Below are 20,476 nucleotides of genomic sequence, written 5' to 3' on the forward strand. Positions count from 1 at the left end.
AATGTTTATTTTTTGTAATTTGTTTATGAGGAGGTATTTTAAATGTAATTTTATATTTCTTTGACAGAATAAATATTTTGTATGATCATTTTCTGCATTACTCAAATATCTGTATACTAATTCTATTTGTATTTAATTTGTGTCTCTAATGAGCTTGAAAGTATTTCTATTATACATATTGAAATTTAAAGTAGAAAGCTGTTTAAGAAGAAAAAAACACAAGAAAAACTGAATTCTATGAGAATCTGTTGTGCTTCAGGATTATCTATTATGTTGAAAATAACAACTTTTAAGGTAATAATATTAATTTTGATTTTTACATATCTCAAAAGCCTTTTCTGATGAACAGAACTGTAATGTCAACATGAGTTGAAAATTCTGCCGCTATCTTTCTCTCACTTTTACAAATAAAGCTTGGAGGCTCAATTTCCAAGTAATTGAATTTCATTGTTTGGGATCTTGATGAAGGACAAATCTATCAGAACAAAGCATGCCTTTATTCTGATGAAATTTCTTCCTAATAGAAAATAACCAGTTACACAATTCTAAAACTTTCATTTTTAATACGTAGAGACAGTGTTTAAATTTAAAGTTCTTATGCGATTCCCTTTCATCCCATTATGCTTCTCAGATTTTTATGCATAATAGAAATCTTAAGAAAAATGTATTCCCAAGTCCAGACATAATAATTGTGAAATAAATTGTAAAAAAAAAAAAAATCCACTGAAAACATGAAGTACCCTCCTTTTTTGTCTTTGCTAAGAAAACCAAAAATACTGCCTGAAAAAAAAACATTCCTAAAACATGCTTTAGAATTGTATTAGCTTTCTAGATGAACATGAAGTCTCTAGAGTACTTAAAAGAAAAGGTGTTATTGCTCTGGAAATGGAATGAGATACCCAAAGGCCAGTGGTTCTGTTGTCTTCAAGTCAAGCTCTCTACCAGATTACCCCTTATTTAGAGTTCCTAGAATAATGGTCACTTAGCTTTTGAGCAGAAACCTCAGGTCATTGCCTCTGGTTGCCTGTTTGGTTGTTTTGGTTTTTCTTACGTCTAGTTGAAAAGTCTGTCATTTGAACCTATTTCCTTTATTCTGTCTGAAGATCGCAAACCTCTCATGTAAAGCCAGTCATTCAGCTGAATGTTAAAAAGTCCAGTTTTTCATGGAGACATTTTGCTATCATGTAACTCTAATATTTGATTGCTTGACTTGAAATTCAGCACTTTTATTCTAGGTCTTATATTATTTGTAGGTATTTATGCAGATGGAATGTCTCATATAAATGGAACCAGATTCCTTGTTGTGCATATATTATTTCAAACCCCAAAATAAAACTTAAGTAAACAAATCATCACTAAATGGTTCTGTTTATATACAGGACACTGTATGTGTATATACATATATATGTGTATGTATGTGTGTGTGTGTATATATACACACACAGACCCCAGCGCTTGTAATATTCTTCATGTTAGTTTAGAAGATCATTAATATATCTTGACAGGCAGTATAGTACAGTAAATAGAGGGTTGGCCTTGGAAGCAAAGAGACCTAAGTTGAAGTCCTGTTTCTTTGTACATATTAGTTGTATGACTCTTGGCATGTCATAACCTCTCAGGACCCCAGACAACTCTATAAAATTAAATTCCACATAAACTAAAAGTTTACCATTCTGAATTGGTAGAAGGGGTTCATTCATCACACTGATAAAATCATAGTTTGGTCCCTTCCTCCCAAAGAATAGGAAAATTTTTTTCCAACAAATTGTTATCCTGGCTAGACTGTAGAGTTTTAATAAATGTTTATTGAATTATTGCAACCTAACTTGCCAACCAGTCATTAATTTTTCCTATGGATTCTTCCAATCTTTACTTTTTAAATCCCTCTAATAGCACAGCCTTCTTAGATGTCACCCCAAATTGAATGTTTAATGATGTCATGTAATTTATTAGACCATATCTCTTGATATTTTTATTTATGTGAATTTTTTAAAACATCAGTGACATGAGGTACATGTACGCTGAAAAAGTAAAATTCCTTTCAAGTAATACTCGTGCTACTAAATACCTAATGTTGTCTATTATTCCTCTCAATGATATAATATCTTCTCAAAACATATAAAGCTCACTTAGGCTTTCATGATAGATATCTATTTGGTAGTAAGCTTTTTAGTTAGATTATTCTATTTTTGTTTTAAATTTAATATTTTCAGAGAACATTCTGTCAATAAAATAAAATTAAGAATTGACATTTTATTTGAGAAAAGTATGTGTTTTATACAAATTGTCATGGAATTTTAGCTTTAAGCATTTCTAAAATATTTTCCAACTACAGATTGCATGAATTTCTCCATGAAGATAAAAGTAATTTTTTTCCTTTCAGAGTTCTCATCCCATTTCTATGCCCAGGATTAAAGTTTTCTCCATTTAAAAACTTTTAGCTGTGTGTGTTCAATTCAACACTACTACTGTGTAGCTCGGCTACATTTTCAAAGTGGGGCAGTGTTTATAGCAATCACTAGATATTTACATTTTTGTTTCATTCATTGTCATAGTAGCAGCATGTCTCAGCTATTAAAACGGTACATTAAACTAATATGAATTAAAATTGAAAATTTGCTGATCATTATTGACAGGTTCCTAACTCAGCCTGCCTTTTTAAAATCTCCCCACATTTGCACATTCAGTGCCCTCCATGCCTAAAACGGATCATTTTCTATCTGTATCTGTTGAAATCCGTCTGGTCCAGTTAAAGTTTCATCTTGTTCACAAAGCTTTCCCTGAATGTCTCATACCATGACCTCACACCTAGTGAGAATAGAACCTCCAGGACACTTCCAAGGCTGTACGTAATACTTTTTGAACACACTGTGGTTATTTCTATCTGTTCCTCTGAATATGATTTTTTGCTTGGAAAATTCTTATTTATAATTACCTCCTTTTGTTTTTAATATTGATAATCATAGTTACCCTCATTTTACTTATGAAGAGAGGAGGCTAGAGAGGTGATCTGACTTCCTCTAAGTCCCTTTTTGGCCTAAATGTACCCTTTTTTAATTAAAATTAATTACCAACTGGAACTGAATTGTCTTGAGGAATTACAATGGAAAATTAATTTACATTGTGCTGAATTTTGAGCATGATAGAATAGACACAGCCTTTGGTACAGTATTGTCTCCAGCTTTGGCTTCTTTCCCCCAGTCTATGATGAAAGGTGGCACTTGTTGCCAGTATCAGTCTCTTCCGTGTCTACTTGAGGCTGTTCTCTTCTGTCTTTTTTCAGCAGTTTTTTCAGTCATTTTCACTCTTTTTTTTTTTCATTTTCACTCTTAAACCTTCTATTTCTCCCTCTATGTTGGACCTTGTTATCTTCAAACATGCCCAAGTCCCCCGCATCTCTAAAGATCCTTCGCTGCATGCCCCTGCTCCCTGAGCTATCATCCTATACTCCTTCCTCAGCTCAATTCCTTGAAAAAGCTGTCTGTACTCGTTTCCACTTTTCAACTAAAATTACCTTTGCAGTCTGGCTTCTGACCTTATCATTCACCTGAAATTGTTCATTCCGAAGTTAGGAGCGATCTCTCTTCATTGCCAGATCTGATGGTCTTTTCTTAGTCTTCATTCATTTTCTCCTCGTTGCTGCATTAGACAAGGCTGGATGCCCTTTTCTTTTGAGCACTTTCTCCTTTCTCTTAATTGTCCTTTCCAGCTTATTGTGCATATTGCAGTTGTGGTGATTTCCCAAAGCTAAGTCGTAGGCCCTCTTCTTCCTCTGCCTTCTGTTCCTTGGTAACCTCATCGGCTCCCATGGGTGTAAATCATCATCCCTATGCACATGACTTAGCCATCTGTATATGTAGCCCTAGTCTCTCCCCGACTGTCAGTCTTGCATCCGGAGTCTCCTATTTAACATTTCACACTGTTCTGGAGGCATCTTAAACTGAACAGATACAAAATTGGATTCTTTGTCTTTCCCCCAAACTCTCCTCCCCTCTTCCAGCCTTCTCTACTTCCGTTGAAGGCACCAACATTCTTTAGTCTCTCAGGTTTATAACCTTGGTGTCATCCTTGATTCTTCATTCTCCCTCACCCCACATGTCTGCTTGCCAATTCTTGGCTTTTGTACGTCCGTAATATCTCTTGCACCTTATCCCTCCTCCCCATTCACACTACCTTAGTTCAGGCCCTCGATACCTCTTACGTAGACAATTGCAGCAGACTCCTAGTTGGGTTTGCTGCCTAAATTTCTCACCACTCCAGTCCATCATATACAGTCTTACCAAAGTAATTTTCCTAAAGCGCATATTTGATCCTAACATTTTCTCTTCAACTCTGCCTTATCAAGTCCCTCTCTTCCTTTAAGAGTCAGCTCAAGTGCCATATTCTACATGAAGCCTTTTTTTATCCCAAATGGTAACTGCTTTCCCTTCTACTTTACTACCTTGTATGTGCAGGGTGTCCCAAAAGTCTCAGTGCAGCTGGCAAACTTAAAACCAGACCACGACTTTGGAGACAAACCGCATATTTATTCACATCACGTGTACTTATGAAGAGGGAGTGTTTGATTCTTTGGCATGTAGTAGGCACTTAATACATACCTCTTGCTTTTATTGACTCTGCTGTTATTTGGGGATTGATAAGTCCGCATATTTTATCTAATTTTCATTTTTAAAAATTTAGATCCTCAATTCTATAGTTTTATATTTAAATTGGAACTTATGTTTGCATATAGTCTCTACATTCTTTTTCATTCTTTCATTGTAAATGCTTGAATAAGTTTAACTGGAAACACCTTACATAACAAGAACTGCAGGGTATTTTTCTTCCATTCAGTAGGTTCTCTTCCCATTTAATTACTTTCCAAAACAGAATGAAGAAACCATGGAAGAGACAAAGATTAATTTTAGTCTTATATCACACACACACACACACATATATATGTGACTAGGTTTTTCTGTCTTATATAACTTAGCCTTTTAAATAGCAATCTTTATTCTGAACGCCTCTGCATGGACTGAATTAAATACAAACTAGCTCATCACTTTAAGCATCACTTTTCTTGATTCATCCAGTCTGTCTTAAGATTTTGTTTATAGAAAGGGACAGTCATGAAAAGAAAGAACTATCTTCCTGTGTCAGTAGGAAAGTATTTTATATGACTTTGAATAGCTTTCTTATGAACAACTATTGTTCCATTATTTTTCATTTAATATTGTGAACTATTAGAACTTATTTGGTGTTTTAAAAGTTTTTGGCCAGTTTTAATACTCACTTAACTTGAAGTGAAGGCTTAACAGGAGTATTCTGTCTATACCTTCTGACCACTGAATATCTCTATAAGAAATCTGAAAACTCATTGCGACTTTTTCTAAGGCATTGGTTTTTAAGTTGGGGTTCATGGATAGATTTCAGGGGTCTATGATCTTGGATGAGAAACAAATCACATTTCTTTCAATATATTTTATTTCCTTTGTAATCAAGCATTTTATTCATTTAAAAAATATTATTTTGAGAAGGGGTCCATAGGCTTCACGTGACTGCCAAAGGGGTTCATAACCAAATAAGTGAAGGACTCCTGTTTTAGGGGGCAGATTTGCAACATTTCCTGTATGTTTGGTTGATAAAAAGCAACTGGGTCAGGAAACCTGATTCTCTGAAGAAATTCTCAATATCTTCACTTGTCCTTGCTGGTGGTACCATGGCCTACGGCAGTTGGGTTGTAGAGATGGTGTCACAATAGAGCTTCAGTCTAGTTGTTTAAAGTTATAGCCTGAACAAACAACTAGTTACCTCTCAAACACCCAAGAATGCTGAAAAGGCAGTGCTGGCTTCTGTTTATGAAATATAAATATAACCTCATCCAGTGCAGTAGGCATCATACCATCAAGGTAGTAAAATTACAGCATAAACTTTCTTTTAAAAAATTGAGCCATCAAAATATATTTCACATCTAATTGTGCTTTTTAGTTTGGGTTGCAATTTCTTACTTTGTAGTTTCTTACTTTAGTTTTTTAACTCAAAAGTCACTAATGACAAAGTATCAGTCTGAAAGTGTGTGTGTGTGTGTGTGTGTGTGTGTGTGTGTGTGTGTGTGTGTGTGTGTGTGCATTAAGAGCAATATAATCTATGACAACTTAAAGAGGAAAACCCCTGAAATTGGAGTCAGGTGACATATTTAAATACAGATTCTTGAACATGGGAAAATCCCCCTTTTTGAACATCAGTTGCCTCATCTGTATAAAGGTAGTTCACTGAAGAAAGCATTAGACCTGGAGTCAAAAAGACCTGGATTCAAATTCTGCTTCAGACACTGACCATGTGTTGCTGGGCAAGTCAATTTCTCAGCCTCAGTTTCCTCATCTGCAAAATGGGATAATAACACCTACTTCCCAGGATTGTTGTGAGGTTCAAAGGAGATAAGATTTGTAAAGTAGTGTGCAGACCTTAAAGTAGTATAAATGCTAGGTATTCTTATTACTAATGTTTCAAGTGCTTTGCTAATCTTCAGGTGATATGTACATTTGAGAAAATTAAATTACAGTTTATATGGCAAATATTAACATAATAATTATCATTGTTAAGCAAGGAAATTTTCTTTCTAAACTCTTCAAATCCATTTCTTGTCTGCCAATAAATTTCCCATCTGTAAGCATTTCCTTGGTTTCCCATGATGATATAAGAGGATGTGATACCTGTGTAGCCAGGGTACATTTTTAGATCCTCTGTATATTTACCTTTTCTCAAAATTCAAAAGGTATATCTCATCCTCCATTTTAAATTTGAATATTGTGGTGTATGGAATGTCTGCTTCAAAAATTGAAACTATATCAGATACAAGGCATGAGGAACGTGATTTAGGAATTAAGTGTTAAATTGGGATACACACAATCTAATGAGATCTCTTAACCTCAAAAGTCTAGCTTAAGTAGTATTTTTAGTCCATAGCCTATATCCCCTTCCTTGCTAGATAGTTATGTCCTTTTTTTTTCTTTTAACAAAAAAGATTTAGGAAAAGTATGTCCTGTCTATTATCTAGATTTATCTAGAATATCTATAATCCTAGAAAGATTCCTAAACTAAATGATTTAGGAGAGTTTTTGCCTCATAGGTTAAATTATAATTTTAAAAGGAATGATGGCTTTAAAAATGAACTATTTACAAGCATATGTGCATATGTGGGCAGTTAGGATGATTGGATCATAGATTCAGAGCCAGGAGTTCATCATCTGTTTCAGCCCTTTTATTCTACAGATGAGGAAAGAGAATCAGAGGGGTAAGTGACTTGTCCAAGGTCACGAAATATGTACAGCCAAGGCAGGATTTTGAATTGAAGTTCAAATACAATTATATGTAATTCATTATCTCAGTAATTATAAAAGGTGACAAGGGTTGAAAATAGAGATTAAAAATGAGTATATTGACCCTAAAAGGCTTAAGAAAAAGTAGAGATTTACAGCAATTTAGATTAGTCATATAACTGAATTAAAGAACTATGCATGTTTTTGCATTGCGTTAAATATCTAATGCTTGTCAGGTTTTCTTGCATTAATTTCAAAGACAGGGTTGACCAAGTTGAAAGAAATTAATGAATGGAATAAGAGCATAATTTAGATAAATGAAATTTAGAATTTGTAAACATTATGATCAATTCTTTATTCAAGTTTTAAACATGAACCTGTTTGTCTCACCTGCTTCCCAAATTCATGGCGGGGAGATGTGGTTCTTTAGGAATAAAATATATTTAGGAAATGGTAAAATACAACATATAAAAGACTTGGGGGGGTCAAGTTACAAATATGATTTGTTTTCTTGACTAAAAATTGGGAGTGAAGAATGAATTAAAATTAGTAGGGTGGTGTGGCCAGGCGGAATAGTGCACATATAATTTCTGACCTATCAGTTGTACTGGTGAAAGACTATATTCATAAGGTGGCTTTGGTGGGACATTTTGTTTTAAAGAAGAATTGCTTGGTATTCAGGTTTTGCAAAGTGAGTTTTATAAACTTTCAGGAGTAGTGGTGTTCACTGATAATAGATTCCTTAAGAATCAAGCAACTTAGCTTTGCAACTTTGAAGTCAATCCTGACTTTCCCTTTCCCTTACCCCTCATTCCCCAAATCAGTTGCCAGATCTTGCAGATTTATTTTGTCTCATAAACTTCAGTTGGCTCATATCGCCATTACCTCTTGACCTTTTACCCTCTTAATTAGCCTTTGCATTTAGTCTCTCCCTTCTCCAATACATTGTCTTCCATGGTGATATTTCTGAAACCAATCTGAGTATGTCACTGCCTTACTCAAAAATCTTCATTTGTTGCTAGCTGCTTTAGGATAAATTCAAAGTAATATTTTTGGGGGGTGGAGAGAAAGGCAATAACAGCAGGGAGAAACAAAAGGTCTCATATAGGAGGTGGTGCTTGAGCCGAACTTGGAAGGAAGCTAGAGATTCTAAGAAGGAGAAGATGAGTAGGACATCTAGGCAGGGGGGATGGACAGCCTTTGCAAAGAAGGAATGTCACAGTAAGGAGCAGCAAGAAATCTAGTGTGGCTAGACAGTGTCTGAAGGGAGGGAGCCCAGTGAAGATAAGGCAAAGCTGGAAAAGGCATGTTGGTCCCATGTGGTGAGGAGCTGTAAGTGTGAAGCTGAGCAGTTTGTAGTTGATTCTAGAGGCAAGGCTGAGTGACACAGTTTCACCTGTGCTTTAGGAACATCTCTTGGCAGTGCGAGAACAGAGATATTTGACAGGGAGACCAATTAAACTATTTCATTTGTCCAAGCGATGGATACAACTCCAGTGGTGTTTTGAGTGGAGAGAAGGGGATGAATGTGAGTCATGTTGTTGAAGGAGAATCACTAAGACTTGGCAACTGATTAGAGATGAGGGGCAAGTGGGAATGAGTAGTTGAGGATGACCCAGTTTGCAGATGTGGGTGACTAGCCTCAACTGACATTCGGGAATTCAGAAAAGAGCACGAGTTTGGTCAGGGGAGAAATAATAAATTCTGTTTCGGTCATCATAGCTAGCATTTATATGATGCTTTAAGGTTTTCAAAGCACTTTACATATGCCAGCTCATTAGGTCCTGGGAACTATTATTATTCCCATTTTACAGATGGGGAAACTGAGGCAAGTAGAAGTTAAATGACTTGTCCAGGATTATATGGCTAGTAAGTGTCTGAGGCTAGATTTGAATTCAGGTTTTTCTTTCTCCAAGTCCAGTACTAGCTACTGCACCACCTACCTGCTAACATTGAGTTTGAGATGACTCTAGAAATACAATTTGAAATGCCTAAAAGACAATTGGTTATATGTGATCAGAGTTCCTGAAAAGGACCACAACAGAATACGTATAGATTGTGAGTCATCAACAAAGAAATGAAAATTGAACCAATGGGAACTGATGAGGTCACCAGATGAGAGGGTAGAGAAAAGAAGTGATCCCAGGACAAACTTGGGGGATACCTACATATGGAGAATGAGCCAGCAAAAAAGTCTGAGGAGCAGACAGGTAGAATCAGGAGAGAATATTATCGTAAAGACCTAGAGAAGAAAGCATACATAGGAGGAGAATGTCATCAACACTGTCAAAGTACAAAGGAGGCATAAATAAAGATGAGGAATGAAAAAAGATCCATCTAGTTTATCAATTAAATCATTAATAACTTTGGAGAAAGCAATTTCAGTTGAGTGATGAGATATTGGAAGCAGGCTGCAGGAGGCTGAGAAGTGAGAGGAGAGGAAGTAGAATGAGCTTCAAGTTTCCCCCTCCGTGGAGGTCTTCAAATAGAAGGTGAACAACCATTTGTTAGCTGTTAGAGTGGACGTTCTTTTAGACTAGATGGGTCCTGAAGTACCTTCCAGTTCAAACTTTGATTCTGTGAAGTGGAAGCAATGAGTTATAGACAACTTTTTTTTTTAATGAATTTGACTCTGTAAGGCAAGAGATATATAAGGCAAGAGAAATACATGATATCTGAAGGCCTTTCACGTGGCAGAAGATTAGACCTGCCCGGTTCCAGAAGGCGCAATTAGGAGCAATGAGGAGGAGTTACAAGAGAGAAAGATTTAGTCTTAATATATGGCAAAACATTGAAAACTTAATGGGCTACCTCAGGAAATAATGAATTCCCTCACCCGAGATCTTCAAGCAAAGACTCAGTGATCGTTTTGTGGGTATGTAATGGAAAAGATTCTTATTCAGCTATGGTTGAATTAGATGCCCTCTGAGGTCCTTCTCAACTCTTGATTCTGTGAGAGTAAAGAAAGCAGGTATTAATATATGGAATGGCAGTCTTAACTCAACCAACATCACTGCCGCCACCATCTTTCCATTTAATGGTAAAGAATGAATAATATAATAGACAATTAACTCCCTAACACTCATAGTAGAATGAGATATTTTGAATACATCAAAATATGCTTGCCATTCAAATTATCCCTGAAAATTGCAAAAAATAATGAAAAAAGGAAAGTTATTGAATAAAGGTACATTTATTGATTCTATATTTTATGCAGGTAGGATTTTTACATTATTAAGAGGGAGAATTTTATAAAAGTTGAAAATTAAAGTGCAGTAAAGAATTACATTATATTAGAAAGACAGTACGTTTTATATATGAGGGGTCGGGTAAATGAATCATCTCCAATTTCCTTGAATATCACTCAGGCTATCAGGTAGGAAATTCATATGCTCAGATATTCAGATTAGTGGTTTGCAAATACAGTTTTTGTTCCATCCTTAGGTATTTCCATATTTTGAGGTATGACAAAAGTCTAAGCTTCAAAATCTTTGAGAATTTACTGATAGACGTATTTCAGACCAAAAGGAATCCTCCCAAATTAACTCCAAGTAAGAGATTTTTCCTATTAGAATTTTTGGGATTACTTTTGAAAATTAATTTTTCACTCATTTTGAAGCAATACATACATTAACAAGAAAGTTTACATATTTTCACCACAGTACCAATCTGAAAAGATTTGTGTCTATCTGAACTGTGGTTTACTGTTTGTGTGACGTAGGCCAAGGACAAGGCAGTTAGTGAAATGGAGTATAGGCAAGCCTCCTAGTCATTTGGGTTAAAAGTGTACCTGAGGCATTGGAATAATCATTTTTATTTACATTAATGTGTGCCTGGCAGTTTCATTTCATTTGGTTTTATAGGCAAGGCTAAGAGCATTAGGATTTGTTTGTCTGTAAGTACTTTAAAATTAGAACAATTAAATCTGGGGAAAAAAATCTTGTATTTAGTGGGTCTCTGAAACTGCCCCCCCAAGACTGTCTTTTTTATTCTCAATTCCAGTTATCTTTTCTGCATCCTTTGTCTCCTTGCCTCTGTATCCTATTTGATGCTATTGACTTACTTCCTTCTGGAAAACCTTTACTTCCTGGCCTCCTCGATCTTACTCTTTCCTAGTTTTCCCAATTGTCTGAACCTTCTTTCATTTCCTCTGTTCACCCCTAATTGCAAGCACTCCCTAAGAATTAGTTCTTAACCTTATAAAAACACTTATACCTTTTTCCCCAAAACTGATTCCTTCTCATATCTTTAACTATACTTCTTCAGTTAATTCAATTTATTACACTGACGTTTAAAAGAAAATTCTGCTATGTTTGGTATCATAAGCTCCAGTCCTATACTTAGGGTTACTAATTAGGTATTTTCCATTTTGTTCTCTCATTATCATCTGAAATTCAACATGTAAAAAAAATTTACTTTATCTCCCCAATACTAACCCTTGTAACCCAACTTCCATAATTTAATTTAATTAAGTATTCAAAATCATGCAGTAGGCAAGTGAAATTTAATTTTAATTCATTTGAAAGGATAGCTCACACTCTGTAAATTGATGCTCATAAATCAGATACATTAGCTAAATTCAGCAAGCATTTACTAATTGTCTACTATGTACCAGGCACTGGGGATATATAGATTAAAAAGTTACCAATAAAGGGAAGTTTAGAAGAAGAACAGATTTGGGGAGAAGATAAACTAGACATGTTGAATTTGAATTTGTCACCTACATGACATCCAGTTGGAGATACCAGCAAGCACTTGGTGAGACGGGATGAGATGTCATTAGAATTAGGGCTGGATGTATTGGTTTAGGAGCTACGTGTTCTGAAGGAGTTGATGAGATCAACATGAAGAGAGTACAGTGAGAAAAGAGAAGCCATGATAAATAGAGTTAGTGAAACTTTATGGGCTAGGTTTTAAGCCAAAATTATTGTCTGAAAATGAAGTCCATTAGGGTCGTAATTTGCACGTTTTAAGCTCCCTATAATTGACTGAACCCCATTTGTTTAAGTAATTTCCAAAGTAAAAAAAAAATGCTAACTGGTCAATTTGTGGTATAGTGGAAAAGTACTGAATTTGAAAGGTTGACGTACAATGTGTAATTTTTAGAAAAAATAAAAGCTATTACTGTATTATTTAGACTAAATGTGATTTATTCCCAATTAGTGAAGAGATTGACATTAACTAAGAAAGTCACTGACATTTTAATTTTATATATCAGTTCAACATAGGTAAAGGAGCAGACACCCTTGCCTAGATAGTCAAAGTATTCAATATCTTATCCAGACGTGATCAAGATGATTTGTACAGCTTTTCAAATTGTAGTTCAAATGATATGTCAAATTTCTACATTGGATTTCTGTTTTTACTACTTTTTAAAGAAAATCCACTTGTAGAAAGTTTTTTAAATATGCCTTTAATTTGTGTGTTTTAACAATTTTTAGGGAATGCAATTATTCTTTTTTAGAGGTAGAAATGTTTTAATATAACATGGTTAGATAAAATGTATTCTTGAGATTGCGTATTTATATAAATTACTAGATCATTCAACACTCTGAATAAAGGCTTTAAAAAAATCATGAAAATGAAGTGTCACAAATTGAGGGGCAAAGCTGATGATTCTTAATAACTTCAGGTGCTAGATGAGTACCTTGAACATCATTTGGTCCGACTTCCTCATTTTGGAGCAGTGAGGATGGGATTCAGGTCCTCAACGGATTTGAAGACAAATCCATTTTTCTCTGCACTGTGCATACTGTTTATGTGTGTGTATGTAAATGTATGTGTATATATGTATATTTGCTTCAAAAGTTGATCAAAATGAGATTCTTGGCCATTTGTGGAGAGGCTCCTAACTATAGATTTGCTCCCCTGGTGTTCAGAGGAAGTAAGAGATGTCAGAAGACCTAAGAATGTGATTAGGGACACCAATCTGTGAGACTAAGGAGGGAGAATATCTGATGTTTATATAGCATTTTAATTTTAATATAGCATTTAATGGTTTGCAAAATACTTTACATAGTTCTCATATAATTCTGACCAAGGTCCCTTTGATGAAGGTGTTGTCAACATGGTACAGATGAGGAAACAGGCTCAAGGAGGTTATTTGTCCAGGGCTAAACAATTATTAAATGTCAGAAGGTATTTAAAGGCATAAAACAATTCGTCTATCGTTCTTCTTTTCTGGATACTATATGGGAGTCAATCAGTCAACAAGTATTCACCTGGATTAAGCTAAAATACAGAGACAAATAAAATAATCCCTGTTCTCTGGGAACTTCTATAGGGAAACTAGAGAAAGAGCACAAGTCTTTCTTTCTTTACAGTGTGTGAACTCAAGAGTTTTCCTGCAGTCCCATGATGCTATGAAAATGTAACTGAAAAGGTCATATTGACTGAATTTCTGTCACATAATAAACATAAAGACCTGCTGTTATATGATATCATATATTGGTTTCTTCTTAGATGCTGGTATATATATATATATCTGTGTACTCTTGTATGCAAACTTCATTGTTTAATATGTCTTTAGAACCATTCTGTATTAATTAGACACACTGATAATAATGCTTATGGCCCTCATTTTAAAAAAAATTTAGATCATTTTTATCTTTTAGCATGACCTCAGATTTGAAGATAAATTTTCTTTAAATATTTGAGGATGAAAATATTTATCAGAAAGCTAGAACCTGGCATTTCAGAGTTTTAAAAAATCCCTTTTGCACTTAAAGTTATGATTTTACAGGAGTTCATACTAATATAAATCTATGAAAGAGATAAATGTGTTATAGAAGAAAATTACGATGTATTTTCCATATAACTGGATGCTTACACCTGTCTTACGTCTTCATGCACAGGACAAAGCAAGTACAGTAAAGATGCAGTACTCCTTTTATTTTAAAATAAAAGACTCCCACTGATAAAAATGCTCCTGTGTGTAATGGATGGCACTCCACTGAGATACCAGTCTGTACTGGTGTACATAGAAGGAAGAGAGGGTGTTTGGTCAGGGGATAGATTTTTACATCTTTCAAAAGTAAAGTACACGTTCCACAATCAGCAAGAAAAGTAGTTTTATATATTAAATTCATGTGAAAATTGAAATGGCAAAAGGCAATTTTTCATCATTTAGGTTTGGGGAACAATTGTGAATTTTCACCGAATGACACACAAGTTATGGATCGCTTGTAAAATATCAGGAACATTATTTGAGTTTATCTAAAATGTGAAAATAGTTTTTGTTCTACTCAAAAAGATAAATAAGCCTTATTTCAAATTAATCACAATCTTAACATTTTATTAATTTTGAAAAATTTGAATCTTATAAAAAACTCTAATGAACTAAACATTTTTTTTTCTCAAGATGTAATACTTGATTTTTAGTCAGTGCACTAAATCTTGGATATTATTGAAGTTTTCTGAAATGACTTTAAAATGCCTTCTTTGTCTCATTCTTTTTCACTTTAGAAGTATCCCAAATACTTATGGAAAGAGCATATGATGAAGTTTTGTGACATACTTATTTTACATAAATGTGTGATTTTAAAAAGTGTTCTTTTTTTAATCTTAGAAGGTATAAATGGTATTGTGAATGCCTTGCAATGATTGTCTAGACATAATTAGTTTGAGTAGTAAACTACAAGATGCTATGAAAAAAATTAACTTTATACTGATATCTTTAAATGGCACTTCCTATCGGTACTATTCATTAACTGATCAAGATTTAGCTTAGAGCTAAGGTTTTCCCCGTTCCCCACACCCCTTGGACCTTAGTTTCTAAGATATAAAAAAATCCTTAAACCCAGTATCAGGAGACAGTAGTAAAAGGTATCATTTAATAATAGCTAGAATTTCTATAATGCTTTAAGGTTTGCCAAGTACTTTACAAATGGGATCTAATTTGATCCTCACCACAACCATGAGAGGTAGGTGCAACTCCAGACCTAGTGCTCTGTCCACTAACCGTATGTACTATAATGAAAACCTAGGGTGGAAAGCGTATTGAAGAAGAGAAGGTTATTCAGCAGTGACAAAAGTAGTAGCTACATCAGAGTGACTAAAGACTGAGAAAAATTCATCATGGCTATTGGTCAGGAATATCTTGGGAGAAAGTAAATTCAGTTGAATGATGAATCAGCTACCAGCTGCAAATTGTTGAGGACATGAGACAGTATTCCCTTTTATGTAGAAGAAATTATAAAAGCATTGTTGCGTTATTATACTACTATCAATCAATCAGTCAACAAATACTAATTAAATGCCTCCTATACCCAGTCACTGCTAGACACTGGGAAAACAAAGAGAATGAAACAATCCTTTACTTATATTTGTTACATACATTCTAATGGGGAAGGCAGTAAGTGTGTATTTAGGTAGATACAGAATAGATAATAAAGTAGATAAATACAATGCTACATATATATATACATATATATGGTTTGGAAGAGAGGGCAGTAGCAACTTTGGGGATCAGGAAAGGCATCTTGCAGAAGGCAATATTTGAACTGAATTTTGGAGGAAAGAGAGGGATTCAGTGAGGAAGAGTTGAGGCAGGAGGGTATTCCAGGCATCTGAGGCAGATAGTGTAAAGGAATTGGAGAAGGGAGATGAGTTGTCTTCTGAGGAAATGAGAGAAGACCAATTTAGCTGGACTTCAAATGCAGGAAGCAGAGAGTCATATCCGAGGAGGCAGGAAAGATAGACTGGGGCCAGATCATGAAGGGTTTTAATGGCTAGCTAGTGTAGTTCATATTTTATCCTAGAGACAATTAGGTGCAATTGGAATAGATTAAGTAGGAGTGAATGGTCAGATCTGTGCTTAAGGAAAATTACTTTGGCAGCAGAATTTAGGATGGATTTGGGTGATGAGACAAAGCTGTTGCAGTTATCACAAGCAAGAGGCCAGGAGGACTGGAATCAAGACAGTCACTGTGTGAATAGAGAAAAGGGAATGAACACAAGATGAAAGAAATGGCAAGGTCTGGCAGCTTCACATATGTGGCTGTGAGGGAGAGAGGAATCAGGGGTAGCACAGGAAGAATGGTGGTATGTTCTATAGAGAGGGAAGTTTGGGAGAGTTGAGAATTTCAAAAAGAAAAGTGGTTAAATGGCCGGTAGGCAGCTGGTGATGCCAAACAGAAGCTCAGGGAGAGACTTGGGTTGATGAAATATATAGATTATAAATATGTCATAAATGGATAAGCATTTATTAAGTGTTTACTATGTACCAGGGATGTGTGCATAGAAATGATAATTAAATAAGAGATAGCATGTAGAGGGTTCCAGAAATCCCTGGAAGAGAACCTGGAATGCAACTTTGGAGAATTCCCACGTAAGCTGTTGTGTGATGTGAATGAGCTAGTAAAGGAGAGGAAGAAGGGATGCTTTGCAAGTAGAAGGAGAACCAAGAGAAGGAAGTGTCATGAAAACCCAGAGAGGACCAAGTGTCTAGGAGAAAGTGTGTCCTGCAGATAGGTCAAAATGGATGAGGATGGAGAAAAGACCATCTGATTTGGCAATTAAGAGATCATGGGTAACTTTGGAGAGAATAGTTGAGGTCAGAAACCAGATTGGAAAGGGTATAGGAGTGGATGAAAGAAGAGGAAATGAAGGTGACAAGTGTAGATACCTTTTACAAAGAGTTTCGCTGGGAAAGGGTAGAGAGCTATAGGAAAATAACTTGAGGGATGGTGGCATCTAGTGAAGGCTATTTAAAGGTGACTTAGGTATGTGGGGAGAGGCCAAAGATTTGAGAAGGAATGTTTGAGGTTGTGCTCTAATAGAGAAGACAAAGAATAGTGGGGTTGGCCTTCGTGGACTGCACCTGGGGGAAAGAGTGGGAGATAATGTCAGTAGGTTTGGAAATTAAGAAATCAGGAGACTAGGGAATTCACATTTAATGGCTTGAATTTGCTCTGTAAAGTAGGAGGTAAGGTCCTCATTTGAAAAGAGGAAGGAGAGACATGGGATGCTTAAGAAAAAAAGGTTTGAAATTAACTTCTATGGAACATAAGAAATCATTTAGAGGGAATAAAAAGACTCAGCGTGCTGCAATAAGGGCCTAGTTGAAGTTGGAGAACACAAACTTACAACGAACCCAGAGAGCCCAGTGGTGAGACCCCCTTCAGCCTTGTTCAGGAGCCCATGAATAGGAACGGAAGACGTAGAACCAATTGGCATGTTGAGAATCGTTAAGAATGTTCATAATTTGGGGTATTTTATATCTCTAAAATGATGAACAATACTTGTGGGGGGTGGGCATGCAGGAATTCCCTCTCAAGGAAGAAACTTGATTCAGTCAGATCCCTGAAGGCTTTTGGGGGAAGGGAGTTGTATAAACAGTGTCTCCAATTATTACACTTAGAGTAAGACCTTAAACACTTATCTTCTAGTCTTGTAAAGTGAAGCTTAAAAATACTTATCACTATACAGTAATTTTGTAAGAAGTAATATATTGTACTGTTTGCAGACTATTTACAGTCCTATTTGATTCAGCTGTTTCAGCAGTGTCAGATTCTTCATGACTCCAAGGTCACAAGTGTCTGAGGTTAGCTTTGAACTGGGGTCTTCCTGTATCTAGGCCTGGTGCTCTACTCGATGTGCCCCTAGCTGCCTAACGACAAGAAATGTTAGATTTGTCAAGTGTCCACAATCCTATATGACATCTTCATCTCATCAACTACAATGCATACAGCGTTGGAAACAAGCTGTCGGAGATGAGTTCACATTACTGAAGTATAAAGACCTGACAGTTACATCCACTAACCACAGGCCCAGTTCTCTGATAGTTGGACTCATATGCTGTAACACACACATGCATACATACACACAGATTCAGAAACTCACTGAAATGAACCTCAGGGCCTTACTCAATAGTTTCATTCCATTACTCTAGTTGTGGCTACTTGGTAAAAACAAGTCATGAATCAAAGATACACATTCCAAATAGCCTTCTATCAGGTGGTCCTCCTACAGGTTCCTGCTTTTAGTTTTTGTGGTGGAGTCAATATTTTGTGTAAGATGTGAGGTTACTTCAGAAGCTGGAGTGACTGGGCTGTGTCCCGAGGTACCAGTACTCTTAGTACTTCAGCAGGACAAAATAACTGAGCTTAAATGCCTTGAAAATAAAAAGCTACCAGATGGGCTTTCCCTTGGTGATGGATGCACCTCCCCTTGTTCCTTCCCTGGTGGCATCTTCATCCACAATCTCTCATGGCTCTTTCTCCCAACATCTCAGGACCTGCGTCCTAAAGCCTGAAGTATCTCTCTGAGGTCTGTCCTCTAATAGAATTGTTCCTTAAAAGCTCCTTGAGGGCAACTCTCCTGCTGCTTGTCCTCTGACCAGTTCTGCAGCACCTGGTTTGTCTGCTCTGATAGTTAGGCTCCAGGCTACCTGCCTGACGTGCAAAGTTTGGGAACATTACTGTGCTGTAGGAGTTGTCCAAGTAAAACAAGTTGGCAAGCCCCATTGTGCTTCCATGTTCTCGTAGTATCTGCTATTTAAGGAAGAATAGATTTCTAGAAAAGAAATCATTAGTGATGGAATATTACGGAATATAGAATGCTAGAATAGAATTTATCGTAGAAACTTACTTCTGTGAAGATAAAAAAAATAGGATTAAAAAAACTAAGCCCTTATGTTTTCTGTTTCTCTGCAGATTAAAGCTAAAAATTATGACAAGGTTGAAAAGGTGAGTCCGTTCAAACATACTCAAAATATTTTTGTGCTGTAGTTTAACTGACAGTTGCAGTTACATTCTAGTGGCCATAAGCAGAAGACTAGGCTTGATCACTGACGCCTGCACTATACAGATGAAGACCACCTAGACTGTAGAAGTTCTTTCCTCAGATCTATGTACCTTTGTTTATGAGAGTACAGAATTTTACTAATGCAGATGAATTATTTTTTTCTGCCAAATTCAAATTTATGAATTTCACCTCAATAATGTAAAAGTAAAATTTTATATATAGCTAATAATATTCTCTTGTGTTAACAGTTATTTCAGAGATGCCTTATGAAGGTTTTACATATTGATTTATGGAAGTGTTACCTTTCCTATGTCAGAGAAACCAAGGGAAAACTACCCAGCTACAAGTAAGTTAAGCCAGGGGTCCAAAAAATGCAAACCAACTCTGGTACATATTTTCACATTTACTCCATTACTTCTCTCAGACACTAAGAAAAGTTAGGAAACACTTATGGACTTGAAATAATAGATTTCCACATTTGACTAGTGTTTTAGACCTTGGGGTCTTCTACTCAACCACATAAAAAATTCTCAAGTTTCAATGAAAGCCAGTGGCTTAGGTACTTTTTTCTGATGGTCCCTCAAACACATCTTTGTTTTTTGTGTCAAAACACCAAACTTACCAGAATTCAGCTTTGTTTGATGCTAACCATGTTGATAGTTTACATGACACTACAGTGCCTTAAATAATTTTAAGGACTTTTTCTGCAATTCTTTTTTTGTATGTGTGTGTGGGCTAAGTGATTCCCACTATTGCTCCACCTACCTCCATACTTTCAGCTGATAAGGCACCCTTTTGTCTTTTTAGGTGCAGCTTAAATTTTTCTTTTTTTTCCATTTTTCTTCTGTTTTAAAATTTTTATAGTTTTTTAATTTAATTTTTTCCTCACCTTTTTAAAACGTCATTTATGATACGTTTAATATTAAATATCATATATAACCAAATTCACTCTCCAAATATTTGTTTATAAATAATAAGAAAATTTTAAAAACATAAAATATAATTTTCACTCTCTGTTTCTAAGTCCCCCTCAGGGTTCTTTGTCCATCTGTTTTTCTTCTTAACATGTTATGGTAAATATATAAATAAATAGAGTAAAAATACTCAGCTCATCTGCTTTTTTTTTTCTTTACTATATTTAATAAAGGCCTAGATTTCTTTATATTCCTTTACTTGTCCATTTTAATTGTATAGTATTTTGTATAGTATTCCATTATATCAATGTACAACAATTGTGTAACCATTCCCTTATCTTAGTTCATTTAGCTTGTTTCCAGTTTGGAAACAAATACTACTGTTATAAAAACGTTTAATAGATAGTCCTTTTTTTAACCTTTTTTATAACACTTTCCATTGTATTTACAATAATGGAATTATTCTATCAAAGGGCATGATAATTTTGTAATTTTGACTGTATATTGCCAGATTGTTTT

General features: G+C 35.4%; 1 protein-coding gene across 1 annotated transcript in view; it reads left to right on the forward strand.

The window, feature by feature from the left end:
• Positions 1–20,476, forward strand: part of CSTF3 (cleavage stimulation factor subunit 3) — a 78,265-nt gene that overhangs the window by 37,547 nt on the left and 20,242 nt on the right. The window contains exons 4-5 of the mRNA XM_072619222.1: positions 18,953–18,985; positions 19,292–19,389. Of these exons, the coding sequence (XP_072475323.1) occupies positions 18,953–18,985; positions 19,292–19,389 (131 nt within the window). The remainder of the gene's footprint in view (positions 1–18,952; positions 18,986–19,291; positions 19,390–20,476) is intronic.

Source organism: Notamacropus eugenii, chromosome 6 (genome assembly GCF_028372415.1).
Source record: "Notamacropus eugenii isolate mMacEug1 chromosome 6, mMacEug1.pri_v2, whole genome shotgun sequence".
NCBI lineage: Eukaryota > Metazoa > Chordata > Mammalia > Diprotodontia > Macropodidae > Notamacropus > Notamacropus eugenii.